This window comes from Hylobates moloch, unplaced genomic scaffold (genome assembly GCF_009828535.3).
Source record: "Hylobates moloch isolate HMO894 unplaced genomic scaffold, HMol_V3 SCAFFOLD_5, whole genome shotgun sequence".
NCBI classification, from domain to species: domain Eukaryota; kingdom Metazoa; phylum Chordata; class Mammalia; order Primates; family Hylobatidae; genus Hylobates; species Hylobates moloch.
Genome location: NW_026652280.1, coordinates 94111329 through 94137319, shown reverse-complemented (window position 1 = coordinate 94137319; position 25991 = coordinate 94111329). Strand labels below are relative to the sequence as shown.

Here is a 25991-nt window from a genome sequence, read left to right as displayed (position 1 = left end):
CCTCTCACCTCAGCCTCCCAAGTAGCTGGGACTACAGGTGTGCGCCACCACGCCCAGCTAATTTTTGTATTTTTTGTAGAGACAGGTTCTCACTATGTTGCCCAAGCTGGTCACCACCTCCTAAACTCAAGCAGTCCACCTGCCTCAGCCTCCCAAAGTGCTGGGATTATAGGCATGAGCCACCATATCCAGCCTCGAAAATCTTTGCACAACAAATGTAAACATGCATTTTTAGTTACTTACTAAAGATAAAACCCCAGAAGTGGAATTACTGGAAGAGATATTTAACTCTCTGCCTGTAGCAATGCACTGTACAGATGCTCCCCCTCCCCCACTTTTTGGCATTTGAAAGGTGCGCAGTGTCCAGTTGCGGTCTTCACCCAGGGGATGGTGATGCGTCTGCGTATCAGTCTTTTTTTTCTTTTTTTTTTTGAGACAGAGTCTCACTATATCACCCAGGCTGGAGTGCAATGGCGCAATCTCGGCTCACTGCAACCTCGGCCTCCCGGGCTCAAGTGATTCTCCTGCCTCAGCCTACTGAGTAGCTAGGATTACAGGCCCATGCCACCACACCCAGCTAATTTTTGTATTTTCAGTAGAGACGGGGTTTCACCATGTTGGTCAGGCTGGTTTCAAACTCCTGACCTCGTGATCCACCCGCCTCGGCCTTCCAAAGTGCTGAGATTACAGGCGTGAGTCACTGCGCCTGGCCTGGGCGTCAATCTTATTGTTCAGGCCTAAGCAATGCTCTTCAAGTGCTACTAAAAGGCTTCTTTGGAAGCAAGTCCTTTCTGCTTTCATAATCTGGGTTAGAAAACCTGAGGAGCAAGGCTGAGCTGGGGAGTGGAAAGACAGAGAGAGGCTGTGGAGTGGGAAATACCTGAGTTCAAATACAACTTAAGCCCTGTCCTGAGGTGGGACATGGGCTCCAAAGTCCCTTTGGGAGGCTGAGGGGAGCTCAGGCACTATGCAATGCATGGCATAGTAGCAGGCATCCAATACACATTGGTAATTCTGATACAGCTCGTGTCGCTAAAAAAACCCGTGTCTATAGCAAGCTATTATCCAGTCTGAGGACAGGAACCACAGGGTGTAAAACCTTGAGATAACAGAGCCTTGTGGGGGAAATACATAAAACAGCCCAGTCGTTCTCCACTCTGAGATCATGGTAAATGGATGGGAGCCATGTTCCAATTTGCAAAGTGAGGCACAGATGCAGTTTTCTCTTCTAGGGAACCTTTTAAATTTACTAATAACTGTTATTTCTCAGCCGGGCACAGTGGCTCATGCCTGTAATCCTAGCGCTTTGAGAGGCCAAGGCATGTAGATTGCTTGAGCCCAGGAGTTCAAGACCAGCCTAGGCAACATGGTGAAACCCCATCTCTACAAAAAATACAAAAATCAGCAGGGCATGGTGGCGCACGCCTATAGTCCCAGCTACTCGGGAGGCTAAAGTGGGAGGATCGCTTGAGCCTGCGAGGTTGAGGCTGTAGTGAGTGGATTTGCAGCCTGGGTGACACAGTGAGACCCTGTTAAATAAATAATAATAATAATAAAGAAAGAAAAGAAGAAAACACTATTATTCCCTATCTTGATGACAGCTAAAACAGATAGTAATGTTTTTGAGCACTTGTCATGTGCCAGGCACTGAGTGGGCTATCCCCTCCCATCCCCTGCTTTATCCTCACAACCACCCCATGAGGCAGGTACATTTTTATACCCCCATCTGACTGATGAGGAAACTGAGAACCAGGGAGATGAGGTGACTTGCCCCAGTGACTGCTCAGTGGTAGGGTGGGGTGCAAGCTGGTTAAAGCAGTAGAACCGGAGTCCAGTCCAGATGGAAGGCCTCCGCAAGGGATACGGCCTCCCCTCATGAAGCAGCATTCTAGTGAGCAAGAGGTTCCTGAAGACACATGTCAGGATCTAGACTAGAGGTGGACAGTAGTCAGGGAAGATCTCATTGCAAAGGAGGGACGGAGACTGAGAGAGGGTGATTCAGGTAGAAGAAACAGCATATGCAAAGAACCCGGGGCAGGAACACAGGAGTGAGGAATTTCAACAGTCTGGTATGATCAGAGAAAGAAGGGACACAGAGAGGAGAAGTCAGCAAGGCATCGCATAAGAGCTTCGGTATTCACTTCCAGGGCCACTGGTGGTTTTAAGCAGAAAGTGACATCTGATCAAGTACCCATCTCCTTTGAAGGCCATTCCCAGCTGCCCTGCAGAACTGAGACCTCCAAGAGGCAGGAATTCCATTTCAGTTAGCTGCGCCATCAGCTACCCAGGCCAGGGCCAAGGGAGACTTTCAGGAGAAATCCCATTTCATAACTGTACACCTCCTAACCTGCCCCCATGACTCATCCCTATAGGAACAGGGGCTTTCCGTGTGCCATCCATCCTTTGTGCCCAGAATTTCACCCAGCCTCACATTCAAGCCTCACAATAGACCCATTAGGTACCGAATTATTAACTGTTTTTTTGTTTTGTTTTGTTGTTTTGAGACAGTTTTGCTCTGTCGCCCAGGCTGGAGTGCAGTGGTGCGCTCTCGGCTCACTGCAACCTCCACTTCCCAGGCTCAAGTGATCCTCCCACCTCAGCCTCCTGAGTAGCTGAGACTACAGGCACATGCCACCATGCCCAGCTGATTTTTGTATTTTTAGTAGAGACAGGGTTTCGACATGTTGGCCAGGCTGGTCTCGAACTCCTGACCTCAGGTGATCCGCCCACCTCGGCCTCCCAAAGTGCTGGGGTTACAGGTATGAGCCACTGTGCCTGGCCCTATTATTAACTGTTTTCTAGATGGAGAAAATAAGTCCTAAACAGGGCAAGCCACCTGCCTAGGGAAACATAGAAAATGGCAAACTGAGATCTAAGTTCAAGATGCCTCAGACCAAAGCCTGCCTCAACTTTAATCACAATGCTAATTATCATCATCTCATGAATAATAATACACAATTATACACAGGTGTACAGGATACTGAAGCATATCTACCTCCAGAGATACAGAACCAAAGGCAGGACCTGACTGTATTTGCATTCAGCTGCCAGGCATGCTCCTGCCTTTCTTTTCTGCAAGTTCCCTCTGGCCTGGCCTTGCCCAACCTGGCAGGAAAAGTCTATGGTTTGTTTTGAGGCTGATGTCTGCCCACTCCCCAGAATGTCTCTGACCAGCAAGAGTGGAAAAGACCAGGCAGAGCCATCTCATTCTGGAAGACTGTAATTTGATCTCCTCCCACCTCCCTCCACTAACTTCTAAAACTTGGGAAATTGCCCTGACCTTGTGCTGATGGTTTGAGAAACAACCCCTGCCTTTGTTCACATTCAGAGTGGAGAGTGGTCATCTGCCTGGCACAGAGACCTTACAGCAGCAAGTCCAGAAAAATGTATCTCTATCAGGATTAAATGGCAACCAGGAAAAAAGGAGTCTGGGGAATGGAACATCGGCAGATCTCAAGGTGCACAGTCAACTGTCACAGGCTATGTGTGGTCAGCTATTGGGAACCCCAGTGCTAGTGTCTTAATTTTGCCAAATTAAGTTCCTCTTCAACCCTCACCTCTGCAACAGCCAGGCATGGACCCACCCTTTTCTTTTAGGGGATAGAAATGATATGATTTATCACCTGACAAAGTACTTGGCCTAAAGCTCCTTGTGGGCATGGAACTGTCTCCCACCCATCGAGATATGACCCCCAAAAAGCCCAAAACCTGCTCTTCCACGGAATAATTAATAGCTACTATTCACCAAGTACCTGGCATTTGCTGAGCACAGCCTTGGGTACTTTATATACTCCATCTCATTTAATCCTCACAATAACCCTTTGTGGTGGGTATTAGTCCCATCTTACAGAGGAAGAAATTGAGTTTCAGAACATTTACATGACTTGCCCTCAACTCTATACATAGGAAGAGGTGGAGTCAGGAGGGCAGGAGTACTGTGTACCATGTCCATCACTATGTCTGTTTCCCAGCACACACTTTGGAATTAACCCTGTTAAGGCAGTTGTATCATGTATAAATGCGAAAGATGGTGCAAGGTCCCTTCCAGAAGGAGGCCAGGGAGCCAAGCTCACTGATATTTCATTTCTTTTCCTTAATCTCAAAGGCCCCATTTGAATTTTCTCATTGCAAAAGTTCTTATGCCGTGTTTGTGTCCCATCTCTCCCCTTCATTGGATCCTCTTAACTTATCCTATTCTTGGGCCTCTTATGATTTCATTCCTTGTGGACAGTGAGGACAGAATATGCTGAGGGAGCAGTGGGAAACACATTTATTGGGGACCCACCGTGCCCAGGACTGCAAAGATAGATTTTATGTCTCCTCCCTCCTCCACCTGCTTAGCTTATCACCTGTAGTTCTTATTCAACTAAAGCAACATTTTTTTTTTCTAATTAGAGCCTGTAAGAGGAAGCTGGTCTTTGCTCCTCTAACGCTGGTATTTCTAAAACAAAGCAAAGCCAGTGGCAGGGCCCCAAAGATGTTGGGGACTGCAACAACCCTAGGCAGCTGTAAAAACAGACAGCTTTCTAATATCATGGTAAAAATGAGGGCTTCTCATGCTGTCCCAAGAGAACACTAATAGAAAGTACTAGCTGCAATGTGTTTTTTTTTTTTCTTTTTTAACTTTTTAACTTAAAATTTTTTGAGACAGGATCTTGCTCTGTTGCCCAGGCTGCAGTAAAGTGGTGTGATCATATAGTTCACTGCAGCCTCAAACTCTTGGGCTCAAGTGATCCTTTCACCTCAGCCTCCTGAATACCTAGGACTACTAGCACACACCACCATGCCCAGCTAATTTTTAAATTTTTTTGTAAAGACAGGGTCTTGTTATGTTGCCCAGGCTGGTCTTAGACTTCTGGTCTGAAGTGATTCTCCTGTCTTGGCCTCCCAAAGTGCTGACATTACAGGTGTAAGTCACCATGCCTGAACTATTTGTATTTTTTGAGGCCTCAGCATGCTGAGTAGGGAGTCTATAGGTGTGCACTGCCAAGCCCAGCTGTAACTTTTATTTTAATGAAAGAAAAGGAAAGAGAAATTCATGTATTGCAGTATCTGCCTAACGAGATCCATTTGCTTCAACTCTGAACCAGATTTACACTCCGAATTTGCAAGAGAAAGGAACCAAGTCACTCAAGGTTCTTCCTTCCACTTAAACTGTTACTGAGGGACACAGCAGCCTATTGATCAGGAGTGGCGATGCTTCAATCAGAGACTTCAACTCCAGTGCTGCCAATTCCTTGTTTGTGCTCTTGGCAAAGCTATACAATTTCTAGACATCAGAATCTCAAAATTGAGGCTGCTGATAGTACCCTCCATAGGGGGTCCTGGTGAGAAAAAACATGAAGAGCACTAAGAGCAGGAACCAGCCCTGCTGACATTCAGAGGTTGGCAATCATCACTTCCTCTCTGCCATTCATTTTATGGGAAAGCTCTCTATTCCCTTTGACCACACATTTTTGAGTCCATCCCTACCTGGCTGGCTTGACCTTTACCAAGGGGATACCTGAGCAGTCTAGGTAGGGTTTGCCTCAGCTCATATCCTGGCTCTGCCACTAGCCAGCTATGGGATCACAAGTCAGTTATAGCCTCTCTGAGCCTCAGTTTCCTCATCTGTATAATGGGAACAGTAGGATTGGTCACTTCACAGAGCAGCCGTGAAGATGAATGAGATGATGTGTGTAAAGCACTTAGCACTCCTGGAACTAAAAAGAATTGACAGAGTGTGGGGGAAAAGGAAATCAATGGGAGAAATGACAAGGAGCCTCCTGGGTGACTCTACCCGGGAGAAACGAAGGATATGCAAAGGTCAGGAGGCAAGAAAGTGTGAGAATTTCCTCCTCTCAGAAGTAACAATGCTTCCCCCAGAGCTGTTTTCTTTGCGGGGGGGGGGGGTTGTTTTTTACCACTCCTTCTGTTTCCCTTGAGTTCCCCAAACAGGGTAGGTTGTAGGCCCTGAGCACATTAATATCCCAGTGAAGTATGAGAAGGAACAAGTAAATAAGGAAGATCCAATTTTTAAAATCTATTATGGTCCCATGACCCCAAACTTAGACTATATCCTGCTTGGGCAATGGTCAAAAGCTTGTATTCTATGTCCTTGCTATTTGTTAACCCTCACTGTCCTCCTGTGGACACTGCCATTTATTGAGCACGGACTACGAGCCAGGAATGAGCAGGTGGCACTTTACATTCACCGTGCAGTTTAATTCACCACCCTCTAAAGTAGGACCTCTCTACGGGTGAGAGGCTGAGGGGCAGAGTCTGACAGTCACTGGGGCACAGCAACAGTAGCAGAGGCCAGGCGTAGTGGCTCACACCTGTAATCCCAGCACTTTGGGAAGACTGAGGCGGGAGGATCGCCTGAACTCAGGAGCTCGAGAGCAGCCTGGGCAATGTAGGGAGAGCCTACCTCTTTAAAAAAAAAAAAAAAAAATCAGCAGAGCTGGGACCTGACCCTGAAGGTGATGGACACCAAGAAGTTAACTCACAGAGCATGGGGGGTCACAGGAGGGGAGAATGTCCACGGAAGACTGAGCAGGCATCTCTTTTTCTGAGTGACAAAAAAAATTTGTGTGCAGCCCCCAAATCTCAGTGGCTTTTTTCAAATTTCTAAAAAGAAAGTCCATTTGTTCTGAGAAGTCAAATTTCTTTCTGACATAAGTAACCCTGTTGTAGCAGGGAGGCCTCCTGATGCCACACGGGTAATAAGCGACCGATTGCCTGTGGAGCCGAGCTGAAGGTCTAGGGCAGCAGGATCCTGTTCTCTAAAGGGCAAGGAAGACTGGCCACCCCTGGCCTCCTCATCCTGAGGCAGAGCCCTCCGAAAACTGGGCTGGGAACCCCAGACAGTCAGGAAACAAGAAAGATGTGCTGAAAAATGAGCCACTACAACCTTAAAACATTTTATTTAATGCAGAAATTCTAAGGTACAAAAACATTTTGTAAATGTCAGCTGTGATCTACTTTCACCTATTTACAGAGTTATGTACAAATCAAGTCATTAACATTTTCAATGTCAAAAATACAGCACGCTGTTAAGAGTTCTGTCAGTGCTCATTATCCCACTAGATCCCATAAAGGGCAAACTCAAAGATGAAACAAAGGCAACGCCATCAATAACCACCGTATTCCACAGGCTTTCTCCCCTAGGACGTAGTAACAGGGAGTTTCCACAGGGAAAAATTCTCTTTTAAAAAACTAACAGCCAGGCGCGGTGGCTCACGCTTGTAATCCCAGCACTTTGGGAGGCCAAGGCGGGTGGATCACGAGGTCAGGAGATCGAGACCACAGTGAAACCCCGTCTCTACTAAAAATACAAAAAATTAGCCGGGCGTGGTGGCGGGCGCCTGTAGTCCCAGCTACTTGGAGAGGCTGAGGCAGGAGAATGGCGTGAACCCGGGAGGAGGAGCTTGCAGTGAGCCGAGATTGCGCCACTGCACTCCAGCCTGGGTGACAGAGCGCGACTCCGTCTCAAAAAATATAAATAAATAAAAATAAAAAAAATAAAAAATTAACAGTAAAAATAGGAGTTACTTACTATCTAGATGAACACAATTGGTTTTCACAAAAGCTTCTGCTGCTGTCTGGACTCACCATGCTTTTTTCTTGAGAGAAACATACCAAACTTTTTGTTGTTGTTGAGACGGAGTTTTGCTCTTGTTGCCCAGGCTAGAGTGCAATGGCGTGATCTCGGCTCACCGCAACCTCTGCCTCCCGAATTCAAGCGATTCTCCCGCCTCAACCTCTCGAGTAGCTGGGATTACAGGCGCACACAACCACGCCTGACTAATTTTGTATTTTTAGTAGAGATGGGGTTTCACCATGTTGGTCAGGCTGGTCTTGAACTCTGGACCTCAGGTGATCCGCCCATCTTGGCCTCCCAAAGTGCTGGGATTACAGGTGTCAGCCACCGTGCCCCGCCTGATACCAAACTTTTAAAACAACAGATGAGCACATTAGTGTGGTCCAATGGCAATTTTTTGTCTAACAATTGGAGCAGCTAATTTTGTCTACATCACGTACAAATAGAAGATTGCCTCTGAATCTTCCTGAAATTTTACAGGATATAAACATCAGATATGCAGTCATAACTGTTTGCTTTTGTGAGACTTCTGATTGTGCAAAACGCAGTGCTTGGTCAATTGAGAGCAGAACATAAACAAGATCCCGGAGGTGTCTGTGGTCCAAGCTGAATTTTAAAGAACAAAAGGGCAAGAGGGAAGACAACTGGCCAAAATTCCCCGGACATCTTCACTGGGAGATTCAAATGTCTTTGCAAATTAGCCCTCAAACAGCAATGGGAAGGTGGTACTTAGCAACTACTGCTGCTACCTCACCAGTGGTTAAACCAAAGTCTGCACCATTTAATATTGTGAGTCATGAAATAAAGGTGATATCTATAGAGATATGTAAAAATAGGATCTAAAATTGGGAGGGAGGGGTAGCTGCCACTCAGAAGGTAAGAGCTGGTCTCAACAGAGTACACATCAGGAATAAGCACCAAGTGTTTGATCTCAGGAGGAAAACAAACACAAGTTATGCTAGATGACTACCACTGGGGGAAAAAATGTGGTAGTCAAATAATTCTCAATGAATATAGGTGACATATAATTTTGTAAAAGTGCCATTATATTTTTAAGTGGTAAGAGGAGCTGCGTGTGCAAGAATTTCCCCATAATCCCCATCCTGAGCCTGGTCTTCACAAGGCACAAATGTGAGTAAGGCACCAACATTGTTTGGGCAACTAAACTAAGTGTGAAGCTGAGAAACATTACGGCAGTGAAAATTATTAGGTCCCTGGAAAACAAGAGCCATGAAGAATGGTTTAAGTGGGTGGAATTATTTATCACTGAAATAAAAACACCAGGGGGATGACTTCACTGTGGTTTTCAAATACGTGGAAGGTGACCAGCTGTTCTTTCTCCACTACGAGCTGAACAAAAGGAAGCCGGCTTGAATTTCTCTAAGACATACAAAGAACTATCTGATCAGCAGGGTAGGTTACAGAATCTCCTTCTTGTAAAATAACGAATACCATCTACAGCCATATGTCTGGAATAATTCAGGCACAGCCCTGTCTGACACCAGGGGGAGAATATGCTAGATAATCTAAACTTTCTCCTAGTCCCTAAACTCTGAAACTGGAATCAAAGCCACTGGCTTGCAGTCAGATTTCCTTTTGTCTATTTTCACCCTGAGCCTGGCAAGGAGGTGATATGGCAAGGATGACCCAATGCCTCATTTGGACTCCTAACTGATATCTCAGTATCAGGAAAAGCTTTTCTCTGTATACTGTTTCACACCTCCAAAACATAGTCAATTCACAGACCACTTAAAACGGAAGATAATGCAAATACCTGGCTCTGATGGACGCTAGGAGGTTCCTTGCCTTACTCTCTACAAATGCCTGCTTTCCTAATCATGTCTTGGCCTGTGCTCAGAATCGCACACCATCTAAAATAAATTATTATGCCAAGAGCTAAAACTATAAACAAAGCCCTTTAGGTTGTGGAGTTTAAATGAAATTGTTAGGCCGGGCGCAGTGGCTCACGCCTGTAATCCCAGCACTTTGGGAGGCCGAGGCGGACAGATCATGAGGTCAGGAGATCGAGACCAACCTGGCTAACACAGTGAAACCCCGTCTCTACTAAAAATACAAAAAAATTAGCCAACCACACCTGTAGTCCCAGCTACTCAGGAGGCTGAGGCAGGAGAATGGCGTGAACCCGGGAGGCAGAGCTTGCAGTGAGCCGAGATCGCGCCACTGCACTCCAGCCTGGGCGACAGAGCAAGACTCCATCTTAAGAAAAAAAAAAAAAAAAGAAAGAATTTGTTCCCAGCATTTTTTAAATTGAGAGAGCATAAATCTGATTCTGAAATTAACAACTGGCTTGCCTTTCTTTTAAGACACCATGAAATGTAAAGACGCAATCAAGACATGTCCAATGCATTCAGAATCACGTCAAATTTCTTTGTGGCGGAGATTGGAGAAAGAAGCAATCTAACTACTGGCTGCATTTAGCAAGAGCATTTTCTAGTGGCACCATCTGTAATTACCATGAATTCCTTTCCTTCAAATCTTATAAAGCAGAGGTTAACAAACTGGTAGTCAGTGGACCAAATCAGGTCCATCCATGTCTTCTGCTGGGTCTAAATTCACTTGAATTTTAACTTAGTTGCCAATATTTTTTAAAATCAGAATTTTTCATATAAAAATCCAGATTGTCAGCTTTTCTTGAAAATGGGAAGATCAGGAAATACTTCATGGCCACAGTCGACTGGAAAATTACCCCCTGTGGGTGGAACAGGGGCGCTTCAGTTTGCCACAGTCCCCACCATTCCCTATTGCTCTCTGACATGGACAAAGTATATTAATTACCATTTATCATCACACCGCTGTTTTCCTTATATCTCATGTGCTATACTGGCGACCACTGAAGGTATAAGATCTGCTAAATAAGAGCAGTAGTAGTCTTCACCAACAGAAAATAAAAAAGACTAGCAACCTTCACATTGGCATTGCCCATTTCTCTTCAATAAAGACAGAATATTTTCTCTCTTCTTCAGGGAGCCAAATTAGTGTTGAAGTTGGGGGGCCAGAGAATTTTCTTTCTTTTGGGAGAAGGGTGTGTCATTTTTCCTCAAGGAATAAAATTGGTCCTCTCGCCCTTTACTTCTTTTAAAAGAAAAGATGCTCAACTCCGAAAAAAAGGCTCTGAAAATCATGTAACCCCACATCTTTTGAAGGACAGTCTTCCTGTTTATTTGCACTTAAGTCAGGAGACCTGAGACTAACAGTTGGTATTTTAAAAAACATACTTGTGGCTATGAAGTTATAAGACTGAACTCTGACAAACATATATGAACTTAAATATCCATGACTTACTAGTACACACTGATTCCAATGATGTCACCACTGCTAAAGACATTTTATTGAACTTCTGATCTGAGACTGTCTTCAGTTATTGCTAACATGTCAATCAAAAACTCTGTCTCCTAACTTTATGGCCTGATCTCATTTCTGGCTCAAGATACTATTATCTGGCTGGGTCACCATCTGAATACCTGGGCCTGGACTGGAATGACTTCTGATTCTTTCTGGAGATCAATTGCCTCAAAGGCCCAAGACAGCCCTCTGGAGGAGCTTCTGCACCCTGTATGGCTGGGCTGAGTCGGTTGAGGTGGTCTCTGTTGCTTGTAGCCAATCTCTGAGAAGGCACACCTTTACCTGAGCTTTAACCTCCTTGATCACTCTCCTGGCAAAGCTGACGACATCAGATGCTAAGTCCTTTCTGTAGCTCATTGGTAATTTAAGATGAACAACTAGCACTCTACCTTCAGCTACCCGCAGGCTTGTTGGTTTTCCTGGAACCCTGGACTTATCCCTGGTCTCTTTTCTAGAGGACATTGTCTAACCTATCCACACAAGCCTTTTACTGTCAGGATCAAGGCCTCTCATGGAGATCATCCCTATTTTCCATTTCTTGTTTCCACAATATCTAAAAGCCTGTGACTTGGCAGAACGTTTTTCTGAATTTCATCTTATATCCACCGTCTGGGACAATTTCTGAGTCAAAAAATGCAGCTTTGCTTAAAACAGATGTTTTGCCGTAATCTGCAGGGCAACGATTCCCATTTCTAGCATACTGGGGAGAGGAGAAAAAGTGAAACTAATTAAACAAAACTAGGAAGTGGGACTTCTCAATTTATTCTGAGACAATCACACTGTCATTTCATTACTTGGCATATTAAGAGTTTGATTTTGTTGATCAGAAACATTAGTATTTCAACATAAGTATCAAAACCCTACATCCAAACTAAAACATCCCGATTTTTTAACTAGCACTCTCTTTTTCTCTTCCATTTTCTTAAGGAGTGAGTTCACACAGCAAGCTCTCTGCCCACACGCCCTTGGAGCCCAGTTAATGCTTCTCCTCCCAGTCCTCCATTCTCTCCCTGGGGCCACTTTCTCAGAGATGCCTTATTTCATGAGCAAAGCTGAATAGCCTAAAAGTGACTCCTAATGGTTCCTCTGGGACAGGAAACATCTCTTGGCCTCAGTAAGAAATTTCTCATCATGTTCCAAGTGAATTTTCGTATGTTAGCAAGTTTGGACTAACCAATCTCCTTCACAGAATGCCTAGGATGAAATGGCGGGGCAGTCATGTGTGGGTAGGAGCTCTGCACTCATTCCAGATTCCACAGGAACAACATGAAATGACTCTTCTCTGAGTTGCCTGTTTTTACCGGGAGGAAGTCTTGCAGCTCACTGTCTCTCCCTCAGAGCAGCTGCAAGAAACTTGATGCCAGAGAACAGACGAGCACGTTCTTCTCCCAAAAAGCTGCCAGCTGCCTTTACAGAGCAGTGAGTATGACATTTGCATCAGAAATATACACAAACCTTTTCTTTCCAGCAGGGGTGCAAGCCCCCCTTTCCCCACCTGCCATGCATGTGCTTGTAAGGGAAAGCCCTGCCCCATCCCACCTCCCACCCTGCCTCAGCATGTTTCTCAATATACCCCTTCATGTTGGTCTTATCTGACGAAGGAGTGAAAACCACATTCCCTGGGCTGAATGCTGAGAAAACGGGGTGCCAAAATCTAACAGCACCCATGAGAAAGGTAGTGAGAGATGTCCACACCTGCTCTAAGGCACGGGGAGAAGGGTTTCCACAGGGGAGACCAAGACAGCATTCATTACACACATGCTATGGGATGTGAACAATTGCTTTTTCTTTAGAAATAGAAACTCTGTAGAAAGTCATTCATAAAAATGGAACATTTACTTTTGTGACTATCACCTCCATTCTACCGTCTTAAAAAGAGGTTTTTCATTAGTCAAAACCAGTTCAGCAGATTAACTGGCCATCACCTCCACACACTGCTGTATTTCAGTGAATTCTGATCCCTAATATTCAGGACACAGCTTTAGACCAGAAGGCCAACCAAAGCACGAACTGCAACTTTGAATAATACAGACCAGCTGGGTAGCAGTCTCTTAAGAATAAACTTCCAGACACCAACATCTGAGATACAGCACAGTACATGTAACCCATGGAAATAGCAGGCACATCTGGCCCCCGCATGATGCCTACTCAGACCAAGAGGAGGCTGTGTGTGCTGAGGTCCTGGGGCCTTCTGCACGCTGACCAACCTATCTCAAGTGGAATGGTCAAGACGGTCAGCCTGGCCCTGTGAGCTTCACCTCAATCAGTCATGCTACCCAGTAACACAGAGACTCATTTCATAAAAGGTGACTGTATATTCAGTCACTTTCTCGACTTTTGACTCAAAGCTTATTTAACACCCATGGCAATGTAAATTCTACATCAAAATAAATGAGAACATTATCTGCAATACAACATGGATTCCAGATAGACTGGCACTTGATTTCTGTGGCTATGATGTTAAAAGTGCCTTTTTTCACAAAGCATTTCAAATCAAGGTAGCCAATAGCAAACAGGCAAAGTTTGCAGAGCTCAATGAAGTCTGAATGATCAGTGCAGGTATCTTCCTGTTTTCCTTTACATATTTCCTCCCTACCTCCACAACAGGCTCTGATCCAAGGACTAACCAAATTTGGCAAGCTGTTGTCAGACCTTATGGACATGCCTTTCAGAGCTCCATATCATTTTAGAAAATTGAAGAGTTTGTCAAGATATCTGGTAAAGGGTTAGGGCAAGGGAGAACAAGTACTGGCCAGCATTTCACTCCAAATATCCTTGTATGAGACCTCAGCTCCAAGTGGGCCATGCAACCAGGTAGACGAGCTGGGGAATCAGAGGGAGGCAGCAGCTAAAGTGGCAATGCTTAGACTCTTTCGTTTTGTTACAAAGGGGCGACCGCGTGGAGTTCATCAGTGTAGCTGCGGCAACCAAGATCTGCTTTGCACGCCCCAGAGGAGAGGAGCTTGGAAGGAAGGGCAGGAGGTTCCTCCTCACCTAAGGAGAGAAGAGAGTACAGTCACACTGTCATTGCATTTCACTGGGCTGGGCAGGTGCTCATGCCAGAATGTGGCTGGATCTGGGTTTGGACTATGGGCTCTGTATAAATGAGGCAAGAATCCCAACCAGCTCAAGATGGGGCACTTTCATCCTCCTAACAGGTTCTAGTTCCCTTAGTTGAGGAATGAAGAGATCTTCCTTAAAGTCAAGGGTTTGGGCCGGGCACAGTGGCTCATGCCTGTAATCCCAGCACTTTGGGAGGCCGAGGTTGAGGGATCACTTGAGGTCAGGAGTTTGAGACCAGCCTGGCCAACATGGTGAAACCCCATCTCTACTAAAGATACAAAAATTTAGCTGGGCATGGTGGCACGTGCTTGTAATCCCAGCTATTCGGGAGGCTGGGCAAAAGAATCGCTTGAACCCGGGAAGCAGAGGTTGCAGTGAGCTGAGATCGTGCCATTGCAGCCTAGGCAACAGGGTGAGACTCCATCTCAAAAAAAAAAAAAGTCAAGGGTTTGTATGCATGACTCCAACTAGTTACAGACATGGCAAGGCACAGCCTGAGATGGCATCTACCTGATGCTCCCTGAGGAAGTAGGCCTTCCTAGAGAGCCCTCATACCTGGGACCCTATGCTGAAGGATAGAAAGAATACTGTACCCATGAATCCCAGACTGAATGAATGTAGCTTTAAAGACAATGGGGGGCGGTGAACACTACAGGTCTAAAAAAGACACGCGTCCACAAACTGTTACCCAAGACCCTTGGGGCCCAATGTGTTTTCGTGTCTGATGTTTTTGGAGTTTAGAAAAGTGATACGGTGCATATACTGTATGTGGCACAACACCCCTTGCAGGGTCTGGGCAGCTCACTATAATTTAGCATTAGTATTTCTGCAACTCAAACATGTGAGTACTCCCATCACCTGGTATAAATCAAGACTACCAAACGAGCTGTGTTCTCATCAGGTTTCACTGCCCAGTAAGTTGGCACCAAAAGTTGAAAAACGCTTTGACCGATTTCAGAAGCGTGGTCAAAGGCTGCGGCCTGTTAGGACCCGGCCCCAAAGGCACTTTACCCAGGCCTGAAGAGGAGGACACGCTCTCCGTCAGGGAAGACGTTTCTGTCTGGTCCGTCGACAGTCCTTCCATCAGTGGCAGAGACAGCTCGGATGAGGGCACAGACGAGTCGTAGATGCCCGAGTCCCGCGGCATGTCCGAGGGGCTACCGGCTTTCACGGTGTGCAGCAGGGGTTGCAGGGCGGCGCTACCGTCAAGGGCAGGCCGGGCCTCTGCGTCTTGGTCCAGGTCCCCGTGCTGACTCTCGTGCTGGGAGTCGGCTGGTCCGGTTGCCCCAAGAATGGCCGCCTCTACCTTTAGGCAGAAGTCACTCTCGGGCCCTGGTTTGCACATGACATCATTTAAAACCAAGCCCGAATCAAATTTCTCCAAGACTGGCTCCCGGTAGCGCAGTGGAGGAGGATGGAAGGGAACGAACTGCTTTTCGAACCAGTCGGGCTCCTCGTCAATAAACTGGTGCATGTTGCAAATGGCGACGTATAAGGACCGGCCTGACTTGCTCCGGAAGTAGTTCCTTCTGCTGCCCTGTCGCGTGTGCTGCCCCGGCTCCTGGAGGCCGTGGTCTCGGGAGTGCAGGTGGGAACAGAGTTGGGGAAGATTGTCCATGAGTTTGTACTTGGTACTCAGGTCTAGGATACCGGGGACGTCTCCCTCGCAGGAATAATCAAAGTAGACGGCGATGAACTTGCTGAGCGCCGCAGACGAACTCTGCTTGGCCTGGCGGAGCTTTTCAGCAATGGCTGACACCGCCACCAGGAAGAGCTCTCCTTTCCCCAAGCCTCGGCCACCTCCTTTGTGTTTGTAGTTCTTCTTGTCCACAAAGTACTTCATACCTTTGGAACAAACCACAATGATGAACTGGGACTCGTGGATCTTCTGGATGACCCATTCTCTCTGCCCTTCTCTACAGAGGCTGAAGTCTTCCCACAGGTCCAGAGCCACCTGGAAAGAGAACAAGGCACCTCACCCATACAGAAGGCTCGGGAAGAGGCTCGGGAAGTGAGTAACAGGAAGGGAAATGTCAGAAGGAGGCCATCTCATCTGCCCCTTAACCCTTATTAGCACAGCTATGTGCAGGCTCCAGGTTACACTATACCAAGGAACAGCTAAAGTTCCGTGGGTGATGGTCATACCCTAGTCCCTCTGCAAAAACTTGCCATCCATCCATTTTTGTATCACATGGAGTCATTACCACTCGTGCCCTACAAGTGAGGGGACAGAAGCACAGCGCTTTTGGCACCTTGCCCAAGTCACATCCTACATAGGACATCCTCAAGGAAGCAACAGGTGGTGGAGAGCACAGGACAGAGAAACTGAGGTTGGTTGATCTGGTGAGTGAGGTGCCTAGATTGGAGGGGCAGATTCTGAAGAGAAGGCTGGCAGGCTCTGAGAGGAGGATGTGGATGAGTGACTCCAAAGTGAGCTGGGAGATGGGGCTCAGGCCTGAATGCCAATCACCCACAATTATAGGTGACACATCCAGACAGTGACTGACAAAGGGGACCTATCTCGACACTCTCAGCCTCAGGCTCACCTATGTTGTTTACTAGTTGGTCCACGGCTGGAGAGGAGGCTAGTGAACTGCATTAACATGGTCATTCTGAGTAACTCACTCAGGACTGGCTAGCACCTTCCTCTGTGGCTTCACACAGGTCTACAAGGCTACATCTCTACAAGGCTGGTAATTGACAAAGCTTTACCCGCAAAGGCGGTCTGGTAGGGAGACTGTGGGGGTGGCTGACAAAGGAGAGAAAATCAGACATGGGTGGCCCCTCAGAGGACTTCACCTTCTCAGACCACTTTCACCTAATTCTGCCGGAAACATCTCTTGGTTATTGTGTTGGTGTCTTTCCTTCTGTAGTTCAGATATTAATTCCCAATAGCTATGACCAAACACAGCAGCCACATTATCTTACAGGGAAGGGCATTCTGAAATGACTTTGTTCTCCTCTTCTGCTCTAAGATGTTACCAATGGGGAAAAAGCCCCAACATCCATCCACTTGCTGAAAATAACCCTGAACTGTCTTATACTTTCCTTAATTCTTGCTAACATTACACATGCTAAAAGCTCAGTGGGAGTATATACCAAGCATTTTTTAAATGTTCCTATTTTTGACCCAGCAATTCCATTTCCAGGCATCTTTCTTGGGAAATCATCACACATGGGACAATATTGAACCACTGAGATGTTTAATATTTGTATTAACTCAGTTATGGCAAATCAGTATGGAGGATCATGTAGCTATTTAAAATTGCAGTTGACATATAACTACTAATAGTGTAAAAAATTATTGAGACTGCAAAAAATCATTTCAATCAGCCCCAAAGGCAAAACAGTATATGTGAGTTCACCTATATGGGAAAAGACTGGAAGGAAATAAACCACACATGAAATGTGACTTCCTCTTTCTAAGATTTTCCTTAATCAGGTTGGGATTCCAGACAATGTTTTATTTATCATCCTTTTCCAGTTCCAAATTTTCTACAGTAACTATTACACTAATAACTGGAAGAGCATTTTCCCCAGAGGCTAAATACTTGTGAAGTAGAGCAAACTTGGTTGCCCGTGGTATCTGAAAACTGTGTGCCATTGGCTAGAGTGCAGTTATTTTTCAGCACGTGCTGATCCACCAACCTCACCGCTTTCATGCAGAGGGAAACTAGGCTAGCGTAGTATGTTATGTTGACACTAGGGGGCAGCCTCACCACATGGAGAGATTCTGAAAAACATGCCAATGGGCGGTTTCAAAGCAAAAACAACTTCCAATCACACAATTATTGTACAATTCTTGCATTTGCAAGAAACAGGGTATGCCTTGCATGAGAGTTTCAGACTTCACTCTAAAAATGTACATTCTGACATTATAGAAAAGCATATTAATAACATATTAATAACTCAAGAGAACAGCTAAAAAACCAGAGCAGATCATTTCAGTGCTTGACATAGTATTGTTTTCTGGGAGTGCTCCCTTCCTACCTCCCTGTTCTCTCTGGCCAGTGCCCTCTCCTGCATCATGAGTTTCTCCCTGTCTATGATTCCACCAGTCAATAGTCAAACAGCTTCACAGAGCCCTTTGTTTATCACTTCTCCCTGGACCTCAAGATCCCCTCTAATGGCAGCCCCATCCTTCATTCCCCTTCTCAGCAGAACTCCTCCAAACAATTGTGTGAACTCACTGCTTTACTTGCCACTCTTTGACGCTCCAAGTGGGGCTTCTGTCCTGAACATGCTCACTAGGATGTCATGAGTGACACCCCTCAACTCCAATTGCATGTTTCCATGGAAGCTACTGGTCTTCTTAATGCTTACAAAACTTCCTGCCAGGTGGGTGCCACTCAAAGCTTTAGAGCAGGAGTTTGTCAGAGTTGGAACTAAGTCTTATGAAGTATTTAGTGCTGGTGATGTGTAAGACAGACTGAAAAAACAGTGCGAGACTATCCCCAGTTTGAAAGCTGTGGCACTAGCCAAGGGCAGGTGTCACCACAGGAGGCCCAGAAGAGAGGAGAAGGCAGCGGGGAGAGAGTACGGGACAAGTGTCCTGGCCAGGGTAGAAGGCACTTTAGATTCCGCACCTCACAGCCACAGAAGTCCTGGAGGAAGTAGGCGAAACACTGGACGACATTCATGTGATTCTGGCCATCTTTACTGGAATAGCAGAGAAAGACCTTCGGCCGCGGCCGGAGCCTCTCTCTCGGGAGTGCTGCAGTGTATGTGGAAGACTCAGAGCTCTCTTCATCTAAATGTGAATATATATTTTCTATGGAAAAGAAGATAAGGTTGACACTTGCAAGCAACGCTTTGTTCTGTTCCCTAAGAATTGAACATATCTACCTAGAGCAGTCCCATTCCCCAGCTCCATCAGCCCCCTCAGATCATCACTTGGAATGGGACAGCTGATTTCTGCAGTGGAGCAACGAATGGTCAAAAATTGTTCTTTACCTGAAATTGACCTTGGATAAACGAAGAAATGCTGCAGGGGTCACCCTGGTTAGCAGAGTGCCCAGAACTGGCTCTTGCAGCCAAGTGCACCTACTAGACCAATTAAGCACGGGCAGAGCTGATATTTTTTTAAAAGAGTTTTTATTGAGGTATAATTTACAAAAGTAAAGTACATAAATCTTAAGTGTACATCTCAGTGAATTTTTATGGAAGTATACAACTGTGTAACCCTCACCCAGACCAAGCTATGGATCATTTCCAACTCCTCAGAAGGTTGTCTCATGGTGACTTTTGTAAATGACCAAGCCCTACCCATATCCTTACTTATACTTCAGGCTTCCTTTATGTCCCTGAATTTACTATCCTATCATTGAAAATAGAATTATGGGCCAGATGCAGTGTCTCATGTCTGTAATCCCAGCACTTTGGGAGGCTGAGGCAGAAGGAATGCTTGAGCTTAGGAGTTCAAGACCAGCCTAGGCAACATAGTGAGACCCCATGACTACAAAAAAAATTTTTTTTTAAATTAGCCAGGCATGGTGGTGCATGCCTGTAGTCCCCAGCTACCTCAGGGGGCTGAAGTGGGAGGATGGCTTAAGCCTGGGAAGTCGAGCCTGCAGTGAGCTATGACTGTGCCACTGCACTCTAGCCTGGGCAACAGAGCGAGACCCTGTCTCAAGAAATAGATATATAATGATACCTGTTTTTTTAGTGGCTCCTGAGGTTAAAAGCCAAATACTAATTCTGGGAACTGAATAGGAGCTATGAGGCTTCCCAGGCGCCATCCTGGAGGACCCAGGTACTCCCAGTCTCTCTTTCTGTTGGCAGCAACCCCTGGTCTGCCCCTTGTTGTGGGGAGACACAGGACACAAAGAGATACCTTGTTGCTTCTTGCGGCACATCACAGTGAAGAGCGTCGCGAATGCCGATATGACCACCAGTGGCACTGTGATGGCCATGGCTCTGATGGGCCCGGCCCACGGGGAGTGCACTGGGAAATTTCAAAGGGAAAATTTTTAAACTTAAGCAGTGTAAAGGTTCAAAGAGAAACAACTTTTTTTCTTTTTAAACATAAGCTGCATAACAGGTTCTAGGACCATGCAACCACCTTTCTCTAGTGTGGTTTGGTGATTAAAAAAGGATTCAAAGGTTCATTTTTAAAGAGTTGCAAAGAACAATTCAACAGTTAAGAGTCAGGCTGGGACATAAAATACCTTTGAGTGAGAATTTTGCCTAAGGAAATCTCCCCTCCCACCACTTTTCTTCAGAGGACAATTGACTATTTATCTAGTCCGAGCTATACACACCAAACTGGCTTTAATCTTCCAGATATCCACGTTAGAATGGAAGAAAAGTCAGATTTGATGGAACATCATTTAAGAGAGAGGAGCCAAATTTTGTTTTGTTTTTGTAAATCATGAAGTACAGACAGTATCACATACCTTGGTCTATAGTAGTCTAGGGCCGAATTTCAAACAAAAAAGCACCTACCTGGCTTTAAGACATAATGCATCACTTTTCTTGTTGTGTTAGTGTCATCCACCAGCTGCAAAACAGAGGATGCTGCATTATTTTTTTTAAAGTGATATATACCAGGTAAGTGGAAAAAAAATGGTAATTTCATTCATCTTTTCCATCAGCGTGCGAAGGGGTGGGAAGCAAGTAGTGGAGAATGGCTGAGTTTTGGAAAAGAGAGCTGCTGGAGCCTGTAATCATCTGCCAGACTGAGACTAGGCATCATGTGTACTCAGGTTCATCTGTGCTTTACCAACTCGAAACTCTAAGCTTCATTATGTTTTCTTTTATTAATCAAAAGGCTGTGTATTCATTGAAGAAGTCAGCTGGTGAGTCCCACGTTCTAATAATGCTCAATTAAACTGGCATCCTTCCACTGATTTTACTGGGCCTCCATTAATGCTTTAAGAAGGTGTATCAGTCGAAAACCACACACTGCTTCCAAGGAATGCAAGAACTAGGCGTTTCTACCAAAATGTTAAGACATGTTGGTTGTCTTTGAATGGTGGCACTATGGACAAACTGTTAATTTCCTTTTCTATTTTCCTTGTACTCTTATTATTTGTAGTACCAATTTGATACAGGAAAAGGTAATCTTAAAAAGGAAATGAAATATTACTTTTTTTTTTTTGAGAGGGAGTTTCACTCTTTCGCCCAGGATGGAGTGCAGTGGCGCAATCTCGGCTCACTGCAACCTCCACCTTCCAGTTTTAAGTGATTCTCCTGCCTCAGCCTCCCGAGTAGCTGGGATTACAGGCATCCGCCACCACGCCCAGCTAATTTTTGTATTTTTACAAGAGACCGGGTTTCACTGAAACATTACATTTACATGTTCTTTGAAGTGGTGCTTAGAATTCATTTATACGTACATAGAAGAGTAGCAACAGAAACTTAGAGAAGTGTAGGCAAAAGTAATGGGCATAACTTATTTTGCTGTTTTCATACTAAAACAAAAAAAACTTAAGGTAAAATCTTAAAAATATATCTTTGTAGTATTAAGGAAAACTAGAGATTTTAAACCATGGTTATATATGGACCATATGATTACATAAAAATATTTATTTGAAATATTTAATGAAGAGATCAAAAATCAATTATATATAAACTTTTTTTAAAAGCATGTTAAGAACCATATAAAAATATAACTGTGCACACCTTCAATAGCTTGAAATTTTAGTGTTGTAAACAGTTGGAATTCTGTATGAACTGGGTTCATTCTATAGCATTAATAGGGCTTTCTTGTGTTATGCATACCTCAATTATATAATCCCCTGGAGAAACATTTTGAAGGAGGCAGCTGGTCGTCTCTGTATTTTGCTCCTGCAACAGACCAAAGAACACTTTAAAAACTCACTTCTTGGACAAAGGTCATCAGGACACCTCTTCTCCCCCAGAGCTGAAGAAGACTTGCCACCAGTCTCAACCACAGTTTTCAGAAAATGTGATTAGATCGAAAAGTAACTGTGTTTATCTACCACATGTTATCTGAACTTTCCTTTGATAAAAGGCCCAGGACAGCCCAGGACCCTTGCCATAGTCTATGCTTAGCTGGTGGCACCCTCAGCAGGAATATTTGATTTGAAGACAAAGAAACTGGTTTGAACAACCTTTACTTAATAAAAGGGTGAGGAAAGAAATTACCAGTCTGTGTTTATACGTATTTTATTTGCCATAATTTTAACATGAGCAGGAGGTCAAAGACCTTGATAGAGATGAGGGCCAGCAAGGAGAGCAAACTATGACAGAACCTGACATACACAGGAGCATGTCTAAGGAGGTACTGGGCTTTGCCACCACAACCAAAAACTTTCTTGGTATTGACAGTAGCGATCAGACAGTCCTGTGAACATCCATGAAACGGTTTCCACTCTTCTGGCCACTCCCAGTTTAAAGGCTAACCTTGGCCTATTTGTAAAATCAGTAGCCACTGAGTTATCAGTGGCTTGGCTCCTAGATCTGGTTTTTCCACTTACTAGCTGTGCGGCCTTGAGCAAGCCAGGTGACCTCCCTGAGCCTCAGCTTTCTCATCTGTAAGATGGGGATGACAGCGGCCTCTGTTTCATAGAGCGGTATGGATTCAAGGAGCATAAAGCTCAGGGCCTGCCACACAGAGAGCACATGATGAGTGTTTAAAATATAAAAGGACAGGCCAGGCCTGTAATCCCAGCACTTTGGGAGGCCAAGGTGGTGGTTTAGGCCTGTAATCCCAGCACTTTGGGAGGCCAAGGTGGATAGATCACTTGAGGTCAGGAGTCTAAGACCAGCCTGGGCAACATGGTGAACCCCGTCTCTACTAAAAATACAAAAATTAGCTGGGTGTGGTAGCATGCGCCTATAATCCTAGCTACTCCAGAGGCTGAGGCAGGAGAATCGTTTGAACCCAGGAGGTGGAGGCTGCAGTGAGCCAAGATCACACCACTGCATTCCAGCCTGGGTGACGGAGCAAGACTCCGTCTCAAAAAAAAAAAAAAAAAAAAAAATATATATATATATATATATGAACAAATGAGAAATACTTCTTGTTTATTCCTTGGCAATACTGTTACCAGGCTATATCACCACCAGGACAGCTGGGTTACAGATAACTAGGGAATGAAGGACAGTGGCAAGATGGCCCTGAGACATGCCCAGTGATTACATTCTCAAGTATGTACCAACCACTGAGAGCCAACAAAGCCTAATGCTCACATTGAGCAACCCAAATTCCAGTGGCCCGGGGGTCACTTTGAAACACGCAGTGTTCCTTTATGTACACCCAGCAGCTCACCTGCTTACAGGTCTTTCGCTTGAAAGGTCCTTCGTGCTTGAGCTTGTAGTGAAGATAGAAGAAACGGAAGCCGAAGTTGTGCGGTGCGTGGTCGAAGGACACCTGCATGTCCGAGCCATGCTGGCTGATGTTCAGGTTCCGAGGCTTCCAGACTGGAAGGAGGTAGGACCCAGAGTGAGCAACCAGAGGCTACCCCAACACCATCATAGTGGCAATACTTTGAGACTTGATAGATAAGAACACTATTACTTACAGGGTTTACAAGCCAGGTTGTCCGGCTGTAACAACAGGTCACAGGCTATTAAGAAAATAAAGATACATGTTTTTAGTTTTAGGACAGTTTGACGTTTTCCTCTCCCAACAACCCAATGAAATATAAAGATACTGTGCCGGGTGATGCTAGAAAAGGTATAAAATATATCAATTCAATGAGGATTTTCACTACTGTGCAGTTGTATCTTATGAAAATTTAAATGGTACAATATAAAAATATTAATGCAGTTCACTTTATGCCACATACATGGTAACAGTATAAAGTCACCCAGATTTTAAAAGCTTGTCAGGCATTACATAATTTCAAGGCTGGTGGCCAAGGGCAGCAGAGCTATGTTCATGCTACAGTCACATGGAGGCTGTGTTTCAGCTGTAAACAGAAATGATGCCGGCCCCTACCCCGCTGTGGAGATGTTTAGACACAAGAGAACTTTGGAGTGGTCCTGGTAACTGCTGCAGGATTATTTTAACCTTCACTGGTATTCTAATGTAAGATGCTTTTGATGGTTTCTTGAAATGACATGTAGGCATATAAGTAGTAGTGTCAGCACTGAAAACCAAGTACCAAAGCCAATAGCTTTGAAACAGAATCTAAACGCAGTAAAAACACAATGAGAGAGGCCAAACAGTTAGTCCACTATGCCATGCTGCTTGCTAACCCAGGGAGAGTCTCCATATAATGCCAAGAAAACTGAGGGCAGCATCAAAACCACAGTGCACTGAAATGGTGATAAATGTTTGCATTCCAGGAACACACCCCCTGCCTCCACCTTACCCCCAAATAGACACATTGATTCTATGCCAACAGGAAAAATTCATCTTAATTTACACTAATTTTGATTTAGGTGAGGCTTTCATAAACGCATTCCTTGAATCTTCTATCGGGTTATTATGTGCAAGTCATCTAGAGATGATGTGACATACACATGGTCTTTGCCCTATGGAATTTTATTTTAAGAATTATGAGGGCCAGGCGCGGTGGCTCATGCCTGTAATCCCAGCACTTTGGGAGGCCGAGGCGGGCGGATCATGAGGTCAGGAGATCAAGACCATCCTGGCTAACATGGTGAAACCCCGTTTCTACTAAAAATACAAAAAAATTAGCTGGACGTGGTGGCAGGCGCCTGTAGTCCCAGCTACTCGGGAGGCTGAGGCAGGAGAATGGCGTGAACCCAGGAGGTGGAGTTTGCAGTGAGCCGAGATCGCACCACTGCACTCCGGCCTGGGTGACGGAGCGAAACTCCGTCTCAAAAGAAAAAAAAAATTATGAGACCAATTGTTAAAATAAGTTTGCTGCATAGAAAACAACCACAGTAAGAATTCTGCAGAGGGAAACATTGATGTAGGCTGGAGTCGTGAACAGAAACATCACAATGGATGAGGGCTGCAACCAGACCTCACAGGAGGGGATGTTGGACAGGACTGACCATCCAAAGCCTTGAATGACACAAAGACTGATTAGGAAGGCAAGAAGGAGCTGCTGCCTGTTGCAAGGTGACCAGCCACCAAAGTTTGAAAGCAGCAACTCAGGAAGATTAAAGAGATAACCTGTACAGAACAGAAGGTGAACAGACCCAGCACAGTGGGTGGTTGAGTTCAGAGCATGGATTCCAGAGTCAGACTTCTGGGGTTCAAATCCAACTCCCAGCAAGCCCTTCACCTTCTCTGTGTGGGATTCAACATCTAGTAAGTGGGGATGGTACGATTAAATTCTTTGTAGGGTATTTGGAGTTAATATTTGGAATGCCTTTAGAACAGGGCCTGGCACATGGACATTAAATAAACAGAACTTTCTAGAAAATAATTTTCTTAATCTAGCCCTGAAAATGACAGGCCACCCTCCTGATAACAGGTAAAAGATGGAATCATTTCATGCTCCTACCCTTTACCACAAAATCAACTTACACTTTTTATTCCTTTTTTTTTTTTTTTTTTTTTTGAGATGGAGTCTTGCTCTGTGGCCCAGGCTGGAGTGCAGGGGCACCATCTCAGCTCACTGCAACCTCCGCCTCCTGAGTTCAAGTGATTCTCCTGCCTCAGCCTCCTGAGAAGCTGGGATTACAGGCACATGCCACCACACCGGGCTAATTTTTGTATTTTTAGTAGAGACGGGGACCATGTTGACCAGGTTGGTCTTGAACTCCTGACTTCGTGATCTGCCTGCCTCGGCCTCCCAAAGTGCTGGGATTACAGGCGTGAGCCACTGCGCCAGGCCAGCTGTCTTTTTTAACTAGAAATGGTGTCTTGCTATGTTGCCCAGGCTGGCCTCAAACTCCTAGGCTCAAGCAATCCTCCTGCCTCAGGATTACAGGCATGAACCACCGAGCCAGACCAACTTTTTTTCTTTAATCTAATCGTTTTGATACATGGCTGTGTTTGTTTTTTTTTTTTTTTTAGACGGAGGTTTGCTCTTTCACCCAGGCTGGAGTACAGTGGCTTGATCTCAGCTCACTGCAACCTCCACCTCCTGGGTTC

General features: G+C 45.2%; 1 protein-coding gene across 1 annotated transcript in view; it reads right to left on the bottom strand.

The window, feature by feature from the left end:
- Window positions 1-12435: 12435 nt before the first annotated feature.
- Window positions 12436-25991, bottom strand: part of IL17RD (interleukin 17 receptor D) — a 70938-nt gene continuing 57382 nt past the window's right edge. The window contains exons 6-13 of the mRNA XM_058439112.1: window positions 23497-23541; window positions 23244-23395; window positions 21731-21796; window positions 20453-20507; window positions 19842-19952; window positions 18595-18779; window positions 15020-15962; window positions 12436-13939 (exon numbers count right to left, since the gene is read on the bottom strand). Of these exons, the coding sequence (XP_058295095.1) occupies window positions 13827-13939; window positions 15020-15962; window positions 18595-18779; window positions 19842-19952; window positions 20453-20507; window positions 21731-21796; window positions 23244-23395; window positions 23497-23541 (1670 nt within the window). The 3' untranslated portion in view covers window positions 12436-13826. The remainder of the gene's footprint in view (window positions 13940-15019; window positions 15963-18594; window positions 18780-19841; window positions 19953-20452; window positions 20508-21730; window positions 21797-23243; window positions 23396-23496; window positions 23542-25991) is intronic.